This window comes from Numida meleagris, chromosome 1 (genome assembly GCF_002078875.1).
Source record: "Numida meleagris isolate 19003 breed g44 Domestic line chromosome 1, NumMel1.0, whole genome shotgun sequence".
In the NCBI taxonomy this organism is placed as follows: domain Eukaryota; kingdom Metazoa; phylum Chordata; class Aves; order Galliformes; family Numididae; genus Numida; species Numida meleagris.
In genome coordinates this window covers 34,291,838-34,311,776 of record NC_034409.1, presented here as the reverse complement: position 1 = coordinate 34,311,776, position 19,939 = coordinate 34,291,838, and the positions used below count along the sequence as shown (strand labels likewise).

The following is a 19,939-nucleotide window of genomic DNA, read 5'->3' as shown; positions in this document are numbered from 1 at the left end:
TTCTGGCCTCCTTTCATCTAGCCTCAAAGCTGACTCTTTCATTTGAAGACAGATTTCATCACTTTGTCACCTCAGTAGCAACAGATGTAGTAATTAATGCAATGCAAGTTGCAGTGCAGTCAACTTAAGGCTGCAAAATTTGGAAGTGGTCCAACACACTAAGGGCAGGTCTGACCAGCGATGCAGGTCCTGCACCAGCTTCCTGCTCGTTTCCTTGTGGAGAAGTCAGCACTGAATTGTGCAGAGCATCCATGTTACTCATTCATGAGCAAAACAGCAGAGCAGTAGGTGTGCATGATCTAGCATCCAGCAGATCACTCATTTTCCTGCACATGAGCTCAAACCTGTATTTGGAGATTAACAAAAAGAGAAACAATTTCTCATTAGAAAGTCTTAGCTGAACTTCACTACTACCAGCATTTGCCTGTCTGTTATCGTTTTATCAAAGGAATCTATTGGCCCTACTGAAAGATAAGTGACAGCTGAAGTATGTAGTAGCCAATTAAGATTGTCATTATGTTTTGTGAAGCGGAGTGTCCGGGAGGATGCCGAAACGGAGGGTTTTGCAACGAGAGACACGTTTGTGAATGTCCAGATGGATTCTATGGGCCTCACTGTGAGAAAGGTAATTAAAAAAAAAAAGTCCTCTCCACTCTCTTTACCATAGTCTCAACAAAATCGTAGCTGCTGTATTGTAGCCTCTCCTAAAAATATGAATGGCCTATTCTAAAGTTGCATTTATTTTATTTTGAATCTACACATCTAAGTAAATTTCTGTCATGGTGCATATTCTAATGGAAAATTTAACTGCTTGCAAGAATGTTTTCTCTCTAAGGGATTGCTTTTAACAAAAACTGACACAATAGTTAGAGAGTTCTTAATCACAGAGCACCCATCTGGCAAAAAGATTAAATAAAGTTCATCTGCTAATGAAGACTAGCTGGAAAACCAAGCACGGGGACTTTTGTTCTGCATTGGTTTATATGGAGATAAGATCTAATTTGGAGGCAGACTGAAAACGAAGATAGGAAGATGAAGGAAATAGTTTCCTTTTTCCTTCCATTACTGACTAATACCTCCAAATAACATTTCCAGGAGTGAAGTAGGAGGAATTTGGTGTGGCTGGGCGAGGAAGCACCTCTTCTTCCTGTCTCTTCCTTCCTCCTTCCCCAGAGGGAAGCCCTCCTTGGGACAGCCCAAGGTGGAGCAAAGCAACCCCATGAGCATTCTACTTCAACACCACCCTTCACTCAGCTCCCAGACACTTTGACTACATTCAAAATATTAAGTACAAAGGGGCAGGGACTATTCTTGTCTCTGGAGGCCAGGCAGTTTGTATTTGTATGTTAATATGCTCTCCTGCCTTCCAAAGCCAAACCCCCCTAAACTGTCAGCTGGAGGAGCCCATGGCTGCTTGCCTTGGGGCTGTGCCCTGGCCATCTGGGGACAAAGACACACCAGGAATGACAGTTTCACAGCACTGGTGATCCTGTACCCCTGCCTGGCTCTGTCTGAGTGCTGTTGAACCCAACAGTACAAACCCAGCCTTGCTGCTTGTAGTGGTTGTGGGCAGCCACCAAATGAAACATCACTCCTTGACATAGAGCCTCATGGGCTGGCCACAACTGCAGAGGAGCCTTGGGAGGGCACAGGGGCTCCAGAGAGGGTTCAGATGGAGTGTTCAGGACACTCTGGCTGCATTAGAGGCTCTCTTCCACTAAATCAGGCAGCTATGCTTATGGCCAGGTATGCAGTGGCAGGAGAGTTCATCACAGAATCTGCCAGGGAGCCCCGCTAAGTTACTGACACCTCTGAGTACATCCCCTGGAGAAACAGTCCTGTCTGCAGTGCTCAGGCACCAGCTCAGCACCAGAGCACAGTTACAGGGAGTACTGGTATAGTGGGGATTTCATGTATTCAGTGGGTGAAGGGAGGCATTTTGCTGTCCCCAGCTTGGAACTGACTTGAAGTATACAAGAAGCAATTTCTGCTTATATGTGGAATCAGATTCAATCTTCAATTTTAGTAATACTGTATACAGATTGGCAGGTACAAAGCAGAGCTGTCTGTACAAAGCAGATGCAACCACTAACAAAGGTGCTTTGCAAAGGTGGCTTGATTCATTCAACAGAAGGAAAAGCAGCTTAAGGAGACAGCATGCCGAGCATTTAATAGCAAGCTGCTGTCATGCCAGTGACGATTTTCCTTTTCTCCCTGCTGCTCAGCTCTGTGTGCTCCTCGCTGCATGAATGGAGGGCTTTGCATCACCCCTGGCCTCTGCATCTGCCCCCCCGGCTTCTACGGCATCAACTGCGACAAAGGTAACAGCAGTGAAACCGCTGGTCCTGTGGCCACTCTGGACATCCACATGTTAATTCCCCTCTAGGAAAGCCAAGTAGGTGGTGAAGGAAGGTTTACAGGACACAGTGTTGTGATTCCTCCTGTCCAGGCTCTGGCACAGGCTGGGAGCTGCAGGGAGCATGCAGCGCTGTCACAGCTCCACGTGCAGCAGCCACAGCCGCCAGCTGAGCAAAGGTAATTCAGCAGATCTCTTTAGCTGACCCACTGAAGGCTGGGGGACTTACCACCACATTCACTTAGGAAAATAAGTCATCTCTCTTTGAACTCTAGTTTCCTGAAGTAGAATTAGTTTTACTAATTAGTACGATAATTTTCTGCATCTGGACACACACACACACACACACAAAAAGTCCATTTGTTTTTTGTTGTTGTTGTTGTTGCTGCTCTGTAGCTTCGGGTTAAAAAGGAACAAGAAGTTGTTCAGAACAGTAATTTGGAACAGTGTAAGCACTGTGCAGAGAGAGCCAAAGGGTTTGCTGCACAAATACCACTGACCCGCTCATGGCAGAGAAGATTGCAGAACACGACAGGACAAGGGGAAATGGTTTCAAATCAGAAGAGGGGAGATTTAGATTGGATATAAGAAAAAAGTTTTTTACAATAAGTGTGGAGAGACACTGGAACAAGTTGTCCAGAGACGTGGTGGATGCCCCATCCCTGAAGGCACTCAAGGTCAGGCTGGGGGGGATCTGAGCAGCCTGTTGTAGCTGTAGGTGTCCCTGTTCACTGCAAGGAGTTGGACTAGGTCACCTTTAAGGGTCTCATCCAACCTAAATGATGATATGATCACATTGCTTTTGTTGCTTCACAACTACATGAAGTAGACAGTAAATGCAAAAGGTCCTAATGGACTTTCCTGAAAAACAACAGGAACCTCTCTAGGTCCTGAGGAACACTTGTACAAACTGCTGGAGTAAAAACCCTTCTGGCGTGAACATAGTTCTTGATGAGACCTTTACAGCATTTTGAAAACATTGCAGAAGTGCACTGTAGTGTAATGCTCCCAGTGTCCCCAAGGACATAGAACTGTGAGATTAATATGAATCCCGGGTGGCTGGTGAAAAGTCACATATAGCACAATGTGAGCAATTTAACAGATGAAAGACACAGCACTTGCATCTCTGTCACCACACAGCAAAATCTTACAAAGGTTTACTTCCTGTTAAACCTCCAATCTCCCACAGCTTTAATTAAGAGCTGTGCTGAAGTGTCTTCTTGTTGAAGTAACTTCCAGCCCTGGATTATGCCCTTTGTACCACACACAGCAGGAATGATGTGGTCCTTCAACGAGCTGCACGCGTGAGGACTGATGAAGACGTAACACAACCAGTCCCTGGGGATCTCTTTGCTGCATTGCTTATTTGTTGCAACTGCAATGTTTATTTGGGTTGAGCAGCAGAAAATACTAAGGGCAAGCCAGAGTGAGTTGATGTAAGTGATTTAGTTCATTTCTGCTTTGTTTGTTTCAGCAAACTGTACAACAACCTGTTTCAATGGAGGAACGTGTTTCTATCTGGGAAAATGCATTTGTCCTTCGGGATTTGAAGGAGACCAATGTGAAATCAGTGAGTAGCATCTCCATGTGCTTGCTTTCCTTTATATCAACTTATTCTGTTGTCAGTGTCTAAAAGATACAGCATGACCTGGCTCTGCTGGTTGGCACCCTCAGAGGGCCAGATGACTCCGCTGAGACCATTACTTGATTAAGTCTGACTCACTGTTGGACCATCCCACCCCGACCTTGTTTTGCTGTCACTAGTAACTGGGCTTGGCAGCAGCCTTCAAGCCAGAAGTATGCAAACACTGCTCTGTGCCCAGTCCGTGTGGAACAGATATTTTCAGAAGTTGCTGCAATTCACTGTAGTGCACAGCAGGTTAGGTTTGAGCCCATACCTCCAAAAGGGCTGCTCTAAGATGGAAGCAGAGGGGTTTGTGCTGAAGAGAGGACTGAACTGTAAGAGCTGGGAGCTTTCACTTAATGTATTAAGTTGCATTCACACGGCAACTTGAAAATCCGCCTCGCAAACATCAAAAGACTTGGTATTTTCAGAAGGTTAGCATCAAAGCCATTGAAAATATTTTAGCTCCTAGTTAATCTAAGTGTGCTGTGCTGTGTAAAGCTGGGGTTGTAGATGTGGCCAGGCTGGAGCAGACCTGGGAGGTCAGCTGTCAGGCATTTGATCTTGCTGAAAGAAGAGTTTTCTCATAGCTCTGATAAATTGGATTAATTATATAGTTCCTCACACTTGAATGGTGTATGAGCTTTTTGGTTTGGGGAACATACACCCACATAGTTCTTTCTGGGATGAAAGTTTCCCCTGTATGTGGAGCTTCCCCACCTTTCTGATGTAAATATTCCCACTGGCTTTCAAGGGGCTGTCACAGGAGCACAGACAGCAGCGTTTGGCCTGGGACGTTTAAAAAGTGATTGCTCTTCATGCATCACTAGGGACAGGCTCTTCTCACAGCGATGAAACGAATAGCAGCAAATCCTTGGAAACACATGGAAATAATCTCTAACATACTGCCAGCCAGTATCAGATGATAAATGAATTACTGTGCAAGGAAAGGACACAGATAACTTAGGATCTATGTTTTGCATAGCATTTAAGTGTAGAAAAAGGTGAATGTTTCACCATATATCTACGCATTATGAGGAATTTTGCATCTCTTTTTCAACTAAAGAAAATTTGAGCCAAATGGAAGCAGTAAAGGTGTATTGTTATGAAATTATTTGACTGGTATAGCCCTCTGATATAAATTCAGATCAGGGGTCATGAAGTACAACAGAGTGGGCTTCCACTGAATTTTCCTTTGTTTCCACCAAGTTCAAATTTGATCCTCTGACAGGATCTCATTTCTTTCTTTCTTCCCCTGAAAGTCAACTTTTTTGATACTTCTCAGATAATAAATAAAGTTCAAAGCTCAAATGCTACATTATTTTATGCCAGCGTTGTCGGGTTTTTTAGGCAAATTCTTAGAACTGATACTGCAGAATGTATAATTTAGGGTACTCCATTTAATTGGTCTCTTCTGGAGGCTCTATGGGTCATTAATGTCTACCGCTGCTCGAAACAGGTGCAAATGACTTTGGCTTCTTACAAAGGCTTACCTGTGCAAATCAAATTAAATTAGCTAATACACAAATATTAAATGAGTTTCTGTACAAAAGAAAGATGAATATTTAGGATCAGAGTATGGAGAGCTAGACTAGGAATCTATCAATGAGAGCAAGAAAAGCTGTGTTCTTCTTTTGGCCTTTATGAAGCTGGACAGCCATTGTTTGTAGAGAATGGATGGCTGCTACCACCTCTGGGCACTGCCCTAGCACTAGCTCAGCAGTGGAGGACTGCAAGAAGCGCTGAACAAGACTTAGGAACACCAGAGGAGAAACACAACTCTTTCTTAGACCCAGGCCCAGCTACATTCAGTTATGGGAGTCTTGAAATAACACGAGAAGAAAACCTTTCAACAGACTGAAAGCTATTTTCCAAAAACTGAGCAGTTGGATTGGTTTTTTTTCTATTCTTGTTTAAAGATTTGGAGTGTTCATCTGATAACTGAATCACTCTCTAAGACTCCCGGGAAATTGCTGGGCCCAGTCTTCCGTACTAGCAAGCATTCATAATCCTCCAGATTTTTTTCTAGATACAGTCATGCATTGTCTCTAATTAGTGTTGCAGTTTGATAACAAGTTAGTTTTATTTCCTTTTGAATTCCTCCTCCTCCATTTGTCACCAACTGTTTTGTTGCTTTTTCCATTTATCGGTTAATAGCAGAAGGTTTCCTCCATTCTGTGGAAACATTTGAGTCTCGATTGAACTGAGCTGCGCTGAGCCAAGTGTTTGCCGAATGCAGCTCCATGGAAGTCCATACCACATGCTTTGACCCACATTCTCCAGATTTACTTCAAGATCAAGTAAAACTCCTGGATTCTCTTAGCATTGCTCCTTTCACTCGTTAATTACTCCAGATCCAATTGCCTGCAAATTAGAATACCCACAGATTCCCTCTACAGAGGCTTCTGTGGGGAAAGTGTGCTTCTGCAGAAACTCTCCTCAGCACAGCTTGTTCTTCTGGCTGGTTGTGAACTTGCTTCAGGACTATTAAAATAATTATGCACATCGAGAACAAATGTTTCTTTTATATTGACAACACACACATGTATCACAGAAGCCTGGTGGAGTTGAGCCAAGCAGCACTGTTGGGAGTGTGTAGTTCCCAAGGGGGCATTTTAGGATTGTGAGATGAGTGCACTCCCAGAGTTTTTCAGCACAGCATACCAGCAGTGGAAAGGAAGAGTTCTGATGCTCATATTATCATGTGCAGCTCTCTGTCAATATCATTGGAAATGTGTTGGAGGTCAGTGAGAAAGCTGATGCAGTCACTATGGCCACTGAGGAGGCCAGAAGCACAGGTCCAGCTTGCTGAGCACATCCCCCTGCACTGGGGATGTCTGTGCTTGTGGGGGCTGTGCTCCTACAGATGGTAGAGAGTTAGTGAGGTAAAGAATGCAGACATATCTAACAAGAGACTGACAGCCTGGTCTTCGGGGACTTCACTCTAACTGTGAGGAAGCCCTCAGAGGTTTCTTGGTGTGAATCAGGCCTAGCAGAACTCAAATGTGCCTCTGCCCCATCAGTGTGGATCTCCTGTCTCTTGGCAAGTCAGGCCCGAGCACACCATCATACGTGGGCAGACCCAGCTTCTTCTTTTGGCAACATATGAATGTGAGGGAAAATAATTTCTGGACAAAAAGCCTTGAAAAATGTCTGCCAATTCTAATTACTGTCACCAAAGATGCTCTGTTCTGCGCAAATGGGAAAGAAGGGCATGTTTTTGTAATGTGCCTTTAGTTTTTGAGTTGAGGCGTGAAACAGTCCTCATGGCACCACCCACAGCACTGTGGTGCTTCACGGCCTCTTGTCACGGGCCGCCAGGCCCAGATGATCTACTTCTTTTCTGCAAGAGGCTGCCTTACCTATCAGCTCCCAAGTTTCCCTTTACTTAAAATCTTGCTCGTACACCACCAGGTTGCATTCTGCTTGTGCCCACAGGGTACTGGCAGAGGAGCCTTCACTTAGATTCACAGACCACACTCTGAGCCCACAGCTCGATGAGTTTTTGGGCACAGGGCAGGCGTCTCAGAGAACTGTCATGAGTAGGTGCTGGGGACTAAGGCCCTCGTTTCTGTTCTTTTAATTTCTAGGTAAGTGCCATCAGCCCTGTCGAAATGGAGGAAAATGTATGGGTAAGAATAAATGCAAGTGCTCCAAAGGCTACCAAGGAGACCTTTGTTCAAAGCGTAAGTACCAGAGCATAAGTACCAGTGCACTCGGTCGGTCCTTGGATGAACATTGGGCTCACACGGGACCTCTCACGTGCTAACAGTGCTAGCTGCCTGTTGTCAGAGTACTTCAGGTGGATTGGCTTCCTGGGCATATAACACACACCAGGCTGCAAGGAATTATAAGACCAGACATCTTTTTACAAATGCCTCCCACCAGTCTGGCCTGCATCCTGGGTCCCTATGTCAGTGTCAACATGTCAGTGTAGCAATTGCAGATGTTCCTAGAGAAATGCCACCAAGTCCAACGTGTGTGCCTGCTTTGTTGCAGCTGTCTGCGAGCCTGGCTGTGGACTGTATGGGACCTGCGTTGAGCCCAACAAGTGCCAGTGCAAAGAAGGCTGGCATGGGAGGCACTGCAATAAAAGTAAGTGAGAAACAACCAACAGGTGTGTGCTGGGGGCACTTACAGATGCCATACGAACATGATGGCTTCAAGAGCCTTTCCACCATCATCACTAATACCACACTCCACTTTTTCTTCTTTAATCCAAACAATAAAACAAAGATTTTACGTTCTTCATAATGCTAACTACTTTTTAAAAACCTTCCAAATTGTTTAAAATTCTTTTACTTCCTTTCTCTTTGTATCATAAGGTCTAGAGCTGGGGTCACCCAGGCCACTGGGGTGACCTTGTGTGTCTTCCACCTGCAGTGCGGAGTGGATTGTAAGTCCCACAGCACTCCGCAGTAAAGTCAGCTGGCCTTCAAGTGTCAGACTGGCATTTTTACACATAAAGTTCTGTCAGGTTATAAAGATGATTAAAGCTCACAAAAACGGAATTGCTCTTTAGAAACTTGGGAGAAAACTTGAAAGCTTGTACGGAATCTATGCCTAACAACTTTCATGTTTTCTTCTACTCTTCCTCACCCATGTTCCACAGAATTCAAATTATATCGTCTCAAAGCAAAGTTGAAATATTTAAAATGAATTTTTGTTGTGCTACTTAAGCATTATGGAATTATTTGAAATACATTTGGATATATCCAGTAACAAATTCAGACTTAATTTTATATTTCATGTGCAATAAGGTTTTGTAAGCAAATGATAGAATCATAGAGTCAAAGAGTCATAGAATCATAGAATGGCTTGTGTTGGAAGGGACCTCAAAGATCATCTTCTACTCTAAAACAGTTCCCTCTTGTCTTGTCACTATCAGACCATGTAAAATCAGTCTCTCTCCTGTTTATAAGCTCCCTTTAAATATTGAAAGGCCAAAATGAGGTTTTCCTGGAGCCTTTTCCAAGCTGAAAAAATCCATCTCCCTCAACCTTTCTTCATAGTAGAGGTGCTCCAGCCCTCTGATCATTTTCATGGCCCTCCTCTGGGTCCACTTCAACAGGTGCGCATTTTTCCTGTGCTGGGGGCCCCAGGCCTGGATGCAGTACTCCAGAAGGGGTCTCACAAGGGCAGAACAGAGGGAGACAATCCTCTCCCTCTCCCTGCTGGCCGCCATCTTCTGATGCAGCCCAGGACACCATTGGCCTTCTGGGCTGCAAGCACGCACTGCTGGTTCATGTCCAGCTTTCATGTCCACAGGTTGTACTCCACAGGGCTGCTCTCAAGGATTTCTTGTCCACGAGTCTGTACTCGTGTCTGGGATTGTCCCACTTTTCAAACTTGTCTATATCCCTTTGGATGGTATCCCTTCCTTCTGTCATATAATGACTACACCACTCAGCTTGGTGTCATCTGTGAGTGTGCTGAGGGTGCTCTCGATCCCACTATCCAGGTCATTGATAAAGATGCTGAAGACATTCTGTATATACTTTCATGAAGGATTAGCATATATCTTAAACACTGTTGGCAAACTACTCATTACTCAGTAGCAATGATAAAAAATATTGTAATATTCTTGTTATAAAGAATATATAGCAAGTGAAAATGTATATATTAAGAATGAACAGCCCAGAAAAGGTAATTGTCTATACTATAACAAGAATTTAAAAAAAGAGTACCACTACCCTATAATGAAAATTCAGGTGTTGTATGTTATTGACAACTCCATGGTTTTGCAGTGTACATTATGTGGAGTTTGGGCAAAGACCTGTTGCATTTAGCACTGCAAAATTATTTGCATTCAGCAAAGAAAGTGATACAGGTGACTAGGGTAAAATTCACTCCCATTTTGAGTGCCTATATAGGGCTTAAATTGCATGTTGAAGTCTGTGTGGCATGGCAGTTCATTTTTCAGCTAAAACCAAGTATCTCTTGGCCTTGATAGAAGACCTATAGTTAATTTGAGAGACTTGCTTCATACACCATGTAGTTGTGAGTTCAGCAGTCATAAAAAATTCCAGCTGATAGCCAATAACCTCATGGCTTAGAAAGACTACCTTAGAAAGTTAATGTTTGTATCAAATGAACAGCTCCTCAGGAAAGCTATTTTCTTAAAAAGAAGTGGTTAAAAAACTAAACCTGGGGCTTAATTTTTCAAAGTTATTTTCATGGGCTTTACAGAGTGAGATGGGTAAATGAGACTATAAATAATGTCAAAACAAGACTTTGAGTTCTGTGTTTCATTTTTATTAGCAACAGCAAGGCAGCTCTGCTAAGCCTTTTTCAAACTACTTTCAGACTACTGAGAACTTTTTGTTGTCGCTGCTCTTTCTCTTTGCGTCCCACTGTACAGCAGAACACAGCTCACCCTGCTAATGCTGGGTTCCCCAAAGGGCTGCTCAGGGTGGCTCTTAACACTTGCTGGGGCTCACACCTGACATGCACATTCGGATGGGCTGTGTAGATGGGAACCTGCACCAGATGGCAGCCCGAGTGGGCTGACTGTCCCAGTCTTTTGGGGATAAGCTTGCCTGATGATCCTGATTTTTTGGGGCTAAGCCTGCCCAACAGCATCCTGCTCTTCCAAGACAAGGGAGAGGAAGGGGAAGGGACCATGTGCATGTGAGGTGTATTAGAAGCCTTTGTTCAAGCTGGGGGACTGTCTCCACTTGAAATATTAGCAGCACATCGTGAGGCTGCCACTGTGGTTTCTGTTCTCTTGAGCTGGGTAATTTTCCAGGGTACGGAGCCAGCGGTCTGAGTGCCCTGAGACCGGCCAGCACCAAGCACAGACAGTACACGCCTTCACCCAAGAAGGCGGAGGAGAGGCATGCTCCACCCGAATCCAATTATATCTGGTGAGCTCCAACATCTGAAACGCTTCGTGTTACACAAAGTTCATAGCCTTCATTAACCTTTCATGGATGGGATGTTAAAACGCTGTTCTCTACAGTTTAGATTACTGGCTGGAATTTTATTAGCTTCATTATAAACCACTGAGCTGATATTTACTATTCCTTTTAAGTTTTATAAATACTTCTATAGCATGATTATATAGGCTTCTTCTTTCAGTGCTTTGGATGGTGTTTTGTACTATACTCTGGTTATGTTTTAATTTCATTTGTTTTTATTACATATCTGCAATATAACATTTTCCAAAAATTAAGTAACAATATTCAAGCAGAAAATTTCCTAGATGCTAACCTGAATCATTTCAATGATTGCAGATTTTAGTTTGCCCAAGACAAAGGAAAGGTGTCTTTTACAGTGTTGTTGTGTATTTAGATTTTTCCCAAAGGAAAATAAACAAATGTTACCTAATTTAAAAATTGAACTACTCAACTCAGCATTATTGTTGGCCTTAAAATTTTGCAAATTTCTGTGTATTAAAAATACACTTCAGTGGTGCCAATTAAGCAATATAATATATTTTAAACAAAGTAGAACTGTAATGTATGAACTTTTTGCATTGGCTTGAAGCAATATAATATATTGTAAACAAAACAGCTCCTATATAATAAACTTTTTGTACTGATGGTTATGTATAAAATAAAGATGCTGCTTTAGTTTTTTGAGTACTGCTCTGTGTGGCCTGCTCCACTTTCATCAGTGCTGGGTTGGACGATGGCTTCCCTGCATAAACCAGTGGTGGGTTGGACCGCTTTTCTTGTCCCCACTTCCCTGCTGCTGCACCTGTCCCAGTGGTAGCGGTACTGGGCGGTGGCACTGGGCATTGCACAGCCAGAAGTGTCACGTTTTTACCTGTGTCCCCATCTGAGGCCCTTCCGCTCCCAATCAGAGTCCTGGACGTAGAGATTCTCTTTTCACTTTCTTCTGTAGCCTTCCTTTCAGGTGCTGCCTTTGAAAGGCAGATGAAAAAGAAATCATCTATTCCTACTGATACTATTGCAGAGCGATGCTCTCATCTCGTGGTATGTTCAGACTCTGTGAAGTCTGAGCACTCCGTTCTGCTACAGTCACATTGATAATGTGATGTGGACAGAGAGCAATGGAGATGGTTCCTTTCTGAGATGGAGAACAATACTCATTCCAACAAATAGATACTGACTGCTATACCGCTATTCTGGGAGCCCTATTACTAAATAAATAAAGAAAATACACTGGATTTGGTGCACAAAATGTATCTTAATGAGTGAAAAGACTATTTTAGTAGGCTTATCTTGTGGGTCTTATTTGAGCAAGGGATCCAGAGGCCAATCAAAAGGACATGCTTTGGCCAGAGAGGGAGGACAGCTCTCAAGGGCTCGCTCCTACACTGGCCTTCCTGCAGTGTGGCTGCAGATGCAACCGCACAAACCTGCTCCCACAGAAGACCACCTTGCTGCCCTCTGGGTCCAGTTCAGGGATAAATGTGACCGGGGAATGGAGAGTATGGCCACAGCAGCCATGGTACACCTGGGGCACTAACAAGAGCAGGGTGGTGTGGCCTTCTGGGGCAGGGCAGCAGCAAAGCTCAGGCTTGTGACATAAGGAGCCTTCTTGGCCTAGATGTGTAACTGCTACAGCTGGTGGGCTCCAGACTGCCACCTCCATCCCAGCCCTGGCCTCATGCCTCCCCAAGTGCCTCCCCTGAGGAGCTATTTCTAAACATGGATGCTGCACTTGCCTGCTTTTTGCTCTTTCTGAGGCTAAGATTGCCTGCAGAGATCAGTTAACATGCTGCAGGAAAAAAATGAAGACATTTCTGAATTAATATTCCTTAGAAATTTTGGCTGAACTTCTGATTCTGTCAAATTCTTAGAAAGTGCTTCCTTAAAAATACCAAATGCCTTCTTTCAAATAGAATAATTTGAGACTTTAGTGTTCAGAGACACAAAGTGTTGCTTCATTGTTTTTTTAAGTTTCACCATTCATTTTGGGAAAAATCATTAATCATGAGGAGAATATGGACAGAAAGATTACAAAACGAAAAAAAAAAAAGTTCCTCTAAGGTTTCCAGTGTGTACACTGTAACACAATTCCTTTTCTTAAATTACATCGGATTCCTACAGGTGAATTTTCTACCACTTTTTATTCCATGTGAAATCTTGCACTGGAAGAACCACATTTATGCTGTAAGTCCAAGCACCCAGATGCATCTGGCTCTGCAGCCCATGGCAGCTCCCTGCAGCTGGTGTGGACCCTGGCGGAGGCCCTCCCTGAGGCCCTCAGCCTCTGCCCATGCACTGGTGGCAGTGCAGCTTCTCAGGCCTCGCCACAGCCCTGTGTGCAGCCTCCCTGCTTCCTGCCCTCCTGGAATGTTCACCACAGCTGTGTCACTTCCCCAGCAAGCTTCATGCATAGCCAAGGACCAATAGGACCCCATTTATGGCAGGGAGCATTGGGAAAGGCCACCTTACATCATTTATACCTATTGCATCACATTTCAGCATCTTCTGTGCTACCCAGCTCCCAGGAAACTTGTCCATATGACCATGACCCCATCCTGGCATTTTCCCCACTCCTCATACTACTGATTATCAGATTTTTCTGGACAAACTTGGCTACAAATTGAGTTCCTTGTGTGCTGGCCCATGGCTTGCATCCAATTTGACTAACTCAGCTGAAAGTCGGAGCTCAGTTAAAGCCCCGGCTGTTTTCAGTGTATCTGCTCAGCAAGAGGGGAGTTGCTGTGGGTACAACCTCTCCCCTTCCCACCTGGAGGATGAGTTCCCCACCTATACATCTCCAAGATGGTGTCACCATTAAAAATTTAAGTTAATGCTTAGCACAACTTAACACGATTTTTCAAGCCACTTCATTATATGAAGAAATAAAGTTTTCTCCCTTCTCCACAGGAAAGGGGGTGTTCTCTGGACTGGAAACTTGCTACTGACTCTATACTGCTTGATTTTATTTATCACGTGTAAGACGGTGATTCACTAGAGGCAGTTCCAGCTCCAATGCATGTTCCTACAAAGAATGAACTGTGTTGGAAACACATGGAAATGCTGCCCTAGTTTTACACTTTCTCCCCACCAAAATTACCAGCGTTTCAGATGTCATCAGTTAAACTGGCACATTTGGCAAAGAGGGTGAGGGCTTTCCAGGGAGAGGTGCTTGGTTTTTTTCCCCGCTTCTGGGTTCTTCTGAGATCAGTGGGAGCAAGAACTTGCCAGAGCCCATGGAGTCCTGCAGACAGTGCTGCGTAAGGGCAGAAGCCCGAGGGAGGTGGGTGTGCCAGTGTTCTGGGAGCTGATGTGACTTTGTCACCACCAAGGAGCTGGAACTGGGATCACCATAAGCCCTGTGGGCCTCTGCAGCTAGCCTGCGCATCTTGACAATGCGTCATTTAGTAATACCAAAGCATTCAATTTAGATTTTCTCCCTCTACCATTCCTTTTTTTTTCCAGCTGAGTTAAAACTCAGTAACTTCAAACAAACAAGAAGAACAAATGTCAGAGAGACAACAAGTAACTGAAAATCCATGAGGGTCACTTATGCTTGGAAGTGCCCGCTCCTGGCCTGTTTGGAGAAGCTGCTCAGTGCTGTGGTAACACTGTGCGTGATCGCAATTCCTCCTGCAGTACCACTGTACCACAACTGTTCCAAACACCTTGTGGACCTCCCACAAGCAGAGAGCAGCAGCCGTGTGGCCAGCAGAATGCCTTCAGTGTGATGTTTCCTTGGGGATTTAGAGGACAATAAGGAAGTAGTTAGCTGGTTTGTATTTTGACTGAAATAGGTTTTGATCACTCAGACGAGTCTGTTCTGCTTGAGGGAGACCATTCTTTCCGAAGCAAATAAGTAACACAAACAGCTAAATCAAATGGGTGAGCTGCTGAGTACAGAAAGTACCTGAAAAGAGCCAGGAAGGTAGTTAAATATTTAGGTTCCTGCTCGGTTTTTAAGTGGATTTGACGTGTCTTCGTGCAACAGCTCTAACTATGCTGCAGTGCTCTCATATACACTGCAGAGGTTGTTCTGGAAGAGTTTAAGATAAAAGAAAAAGGTCTTATGAACACAACATCTTGACGGAAAGAGGAATGCAAAATCCCTCATTTATGTTGAAGTCTGTTTCCTCTCCTAGCAAAAAGCATTTTTTTTGTATGTGTCCCCTTCAGCATCCCAGAAAACAGAGAATAATTACTAGGAAAAAGTGGCTAACTGGGAGGTGTGCATTGTCCATCTCACTCAGCTCAACATGTGAGATCCCTAAAAGACAACCAATGAATGTGCCTTTGAAATAAGGGGAGAGAAATGAGAAGAATCTTATAAAACCTTGCAAGGGTTCCTCCCCTTATGAACAATGACACAACAGTGTTATTTCATATCTCTGGAGTTATTATTAGGGGCAAAAAATCTTCCTGCAAAGCTGCTATGAAACGCTTCCTCTTTGCTTTGAGTCTGACAACATAGCTGCAGGGCACAAACTTGACGGCTTTTTTTATGGTATGTGTGCAAAGCCCAGAAGTGACTTCTGCTGAATGCAGAAGGGTTGAGCCCTGCTAGCTCCTGCCCTTGAGATCCTCTCAGAGTCATGGGCATCTCAAGCTGCGTGATCCTGCCCGCCATCCCAGTTTGAACCAAGTCTCCCAGTTGAGTCACCCATCACAGCACAGAGGGCAGTAGCAGCAGAGATCTGGCAGTGGCTCTCTCCCTTTCCATACGGAACTGTACGGCGCTCACATGAAAGGGCGCGAGAGGACCTTGCAGTGATATTAATGTAATCTTCTGTGACAGACAGAATTAGAGATCCTAACCAGATGTTGTTATTAAAGAGGTGCTGCACTAGTTCCAGAAAAAAAAAAAAAAAAAAAAAAAAAAGGAGCCTGCTTCCAGTATCCGTATTTCAAAAGAGATCCTGGAAAATTTATGAGAATTGAGAAGAAAGCAGCAAGAACTATTTAGAATTATGGAAAAGTGTGGCGGACCGAGAGGCTTTGAACACAACTCAACAGGACTGGCAGAGCCAGCCAGATAGCTCCTGCTGCTGGAGGAGAGGCCTCTCCCTCACCCACACACCTTCCTCGCAAGGAAAATGTGTTTTCTGCTGGATCAGCTACCCCAGTCTGCCCTCCAGCAGATCAGCTGAAGGGAGGAGATCTTTACAAGGCATCTTAGCCACCCAAAGGATCAACTCCCTTTTAGAAAAATGCCCAGTGGGGTTGAAAGATGGAATCTAAGGAAATTTCAGACTGGATTCAGGGATATATTTTTAATCATGAACTCTGTAACCATTAGGTTTTACCTTGGACTGCTGCAGACTCTGCATCACTTGAGTATTAAAACCATGACTTTCTAAAAGGCACATGACTGGCTAAAAATGAAGTTGGAGTCTTGATGCAGAGACCAGATGAGGTGCTGGTTCTTTCCACAGCGTGCTCATCCATTCTGAGCTTTTGTCTAATTGCCTGTTCTGGTTATAAACGTACAACATGGTTAATAACTCCAGAACTAAGGCCTAATCCTAATCCAGATGTTATACGCTTGAGTACCCCACAGCTTCAGGTGACACCAGTATTCTCCTCTCCCTGTTCCGCAGAACACAGCTGCAGTGCTGGGCGCTGCCATGTCACCACTGCAGCAGTGGCTGAAGCCCATCAGTGACCGAGGTCACTGCCGAGAGCTGTACCCACTGCTGAGCACACCCACCCTGAGCGTGAGAGGCATGGTACCACTTCAACTAGTGACAAAGCAAAGAACTCAGAGCCATGCCAAACACTACAACAAGTAATTGCTGAACTGCCGTGCCTTTTTTATTTCCTTCCTTGCTCCTGAGCTCCTGAAATATGTTTTTCATTGTCCCGTGGCAACTGTTTCTCCTCAGTATGTTGATATGTGAGAACTGGGATTTTGAAAAGCTATTGTGAAGGAAAACTTCAAAATATCACACCATTGCAAGACCAGGAGCAGAGAAAAGTTCAAAGGAAGGACAAAGAGTAGCAGCATGCCTATGGTACAAGCTGTTGTAAAGACAGATGCTCACAAAAGCTCCACAGCAGAGTGAACGTCTCAGTATGTTTTAAATGAAGTGGTTTTGCAGATACGATCACAGCAAGGTGGCCTTCACTTTGCTGGGTACCACACATGGGTCACAGTGGCTTACGTGATTGTTCCTGCGTATCTTGGCAAGTCATGTCCTGCAGCCCTGGCCACACTCCACCCTGGACAAGTGCTGCCTTTATTTTCTGGCAGATCGTTCAAGGGATCTTTTTATGCGAGTGACAGCTGAAATTTAACTGGAGCCTAGAATGTGTGAACATTGAACCACAAACTTTGACAGAAGAAAATCAGAATTTATTTTGTGCTTTGAACATTTTTAGCATTAATGGTCCAGTTTAACCACATATAACAAGAGTAATCTGTTCAGTTTTCAGCAAGGTCTTCCGCTGGATATTGTATACCTCTGTGGTGGTTTCCTGCAACTATTTGAGGTTTCTTACTTGGGATTTTTGTTTTTAAAATGAATTTTTCTCCCTTGAAAGGTGACAGAATGCTAGCTGAGGAAGACAAAGTGTCTCTACTCCACAGTTCAGCAGGGGCAGCAGTAGATCTCATGCGCTTCGCCCAGTCCCATTGTGCAGGAATAAAGGATGAAGACAGTTTGGGATGAACAGCAAAGAACAATGACTCCCTTCATACTGATCCTCAAATTCACTGCTCCTTGGAGAAGGTCTGCTTTGCATCTTCTGCCTTTCAAGAAGTGGTTCCTATTGACAGTTTTAGCAAGAAAAAAAAAAGAAGAAAGTAAAACAAATCAAGCCACATGGTTATGGGAAATAAAAAGTCATTTTTGACATATCAGCATTTTTGACAAGGTGTTTTGTTCAAAACTCCTAAGTCACCCTGTTCGGAAAGTATCCTCATCCAGTCAGTTTGGCCCAGTATAGACACAGAAGTGAACTAAAACAGAAAGCCATGTTCTGAAGTCAAAGAGGATCAGGCCAGGGAGAAAGGCAAAGGCTGAAGGAAGTGAGCGTGGCAGGTAGGAGATGCTGCCAGTGGGAGACTTGCAGGGCACATCCCCAGAGCTGTGACCAGGCACTGCTGCAGGCAGGAGCAGCCATCTGGCAGCAGGGACAGCACACACACGCTGATTTACCCTGGCACTGAACTGCCCTGGGAAAATGGGAATTGGAGAGTTAAAGCAACCAACAGCTCTGCACTCCAGTTAAGCCCAGCTTCTCCTTTGCACAGCCATTAGAGAGAAAGGCTTGGTTTATGAGGACATCAGTGTGCTGCTGCCAGCCAGGACCTCGTCAGAGATGATGGCATTGATGCTGGAGCATGTCTGCCCTCCTGCCAGCTGAGCCAGGCTCCCCATCCTCCTGTGGCATTCAGAAATGTCCAGAGCTGAGCAGAGTTGTTGCCTTTCATTCAGGGGAGGCGCTCACAGCCACCAACCACCTATCTCCTCCACTGGCCTGGACAAATGCTGCAGTAGCACCAGCCTGAGCACCCTGACATGACTGTGCTGGACTTCCCAGCAATCCCAGCCTCATCATTGTCCCACATGTTTCTGCTGTGCAGTGCTTCTACTCTTGTTATTTTCTTTTTGGCACAGAGGTTGAATGCTGGTGGGGAGCTCGGCTTGTTGCTTTGGAGGAGAAGAATAGAATCTGAGCTAGGAAAGACACTCCAGGTGCTGTCCCACCACAGAGCAGACGGACTCAGGGAGCTTCTTGCCTGGTGGGGACGTGAACACCTTGAGTCCTGCAGGGCACTGCCAAGCGGCCCCTCTGCCGTTCAGGTTCCCATGGCAGTGCAGTTTCAGCCTTTTTGGCACTAAGCAGTTTGGATGTCTCCCGTGTTTGAAGCTGCTGGAACCACATCAAACAGCCACGAGCAAAGAATGCCGTTGAAGGATTTATTCAGCCTGGATATGAGTGTTGCTGATGGGAGAAAAGGGAGCAACAAAGATTTCTCAGCCACCATTGTGATCTACCCATTAAAAAAAAAAAAAGAAATAAAATAAAAGAGGTTCCTTTTACTATCAAAACCATTTGGCTGAGCATTTTACTGCAGACCCCAAGTAAGTTCCAAATTGCCTGGGTTACATAAATGCCTCCACCACCAGTGAGCCTTTGCTAAAGGAAAACATCTATAATTGAGCAGTAAACCTAACAGAGTGACAATCGTGTGATGCAGTGCCCAGCGTCGGAGTTTTGAATTGAAAGTTTACAATTGTCAATACAAATTCCAAAACAATAAGTACATTAAAATGTTATTGTAATTAAACTAATTAGTTTCACACTTGTGTAGTAATTCATCTATGTACAAAAGTAATAAGTTGCAACTTTTTTTGCTTAGAGAACCTAACAGTCATTTTTCTTAGTTCTTCTTCTTTTTTCCTGTATTTTATTGCATATTCATGGAAGAACATCAGCCCCATATATTTCCATCTTTATATTATGTTTTCTGCAGTCAGGGGGGAGCAAAATCCTAATCCACAAGAACATTTGCACTAACTAAACAAATCCATTTTAAAAACTACACTTCGTGAAGCCCGTGCAACTTCCCTGTCCCTCCGTCTGTCTGATCACAGTGACATCTGGTTGAACCAGACAATTCTGCCATCTCTCACAGTGGTCTGTTGCAAGAACAATAAGAAGGAGTTCAGGGATTCCCCATCCCTGGGGTACCCACTCACACCCAGACACAGCCCTGTGCAGCTCCAGACAGCCCTCCTCTAGGCTGGGGTTGGGACCTCGTGATCTCCAGCGGTGCCTCCACACATGAGCTGCTGTGATGGCCCATAATGACAGGACACAGACAGGTTGATCTGTAATAAAGCACAGGCAGGTGTGAACAGTACCTCTTGTCAGTGCTCTCATTCTGCTCAGTGTATGCAGATAGGTTTGAGGTAACAGAAAGTACTACCCACGTCGGACAAGTCTGACTGGAGTGATTTTCTCAGACTTGTTTTGATTTTTAAAAATACAGAACAGCTCAGTACAAATCTTGGGATGCACAACCATCACCCATGGTGCAAGGATCCCAGAAACACA

At 44.4% G+C, this 19,939-nt stretch overlaps 1 protein-coding gene across 1 annotated transcript in view; it reads left to right on the top strand.

The window, feature by feature from the left end:
* Positions 1 to 11,566, top strand: part of WIF1 (WNT inhibitory factor 1) — a 43,253-nt gene extending 31,687 nt beyond the window's left edge. Inside the window, exons 5-10 of the mRNA XM_021385087.1 lie at positions 530 to 625; positions 2,226 to 2,321; positions 3,831 to 3,926; positions 7,571 to 7,666; positions 7,980 to 8,075; positions 10,729 to 11,566. Of these exons, the coding sequence (XP_021240762.1) occupies positions 530 to 625; positions 2,226 to 2,321; positions 3,831 to 3,926; positions 7,571 to 7,666; positions 7,980 to 8,075; positions 10,729 to 10,850 (602 nt within the window). The 3' untranslated portion in view covers positions 10,851 to 11,566. The remainder of the gene's footprint in view (positions 1 to 529; positions 626 to 2,225; positions 2,322 to 3,830; positions 3,927 to 7,570; positions 7,667 to 7,979; positions 8,076 to 10,728) is intronic.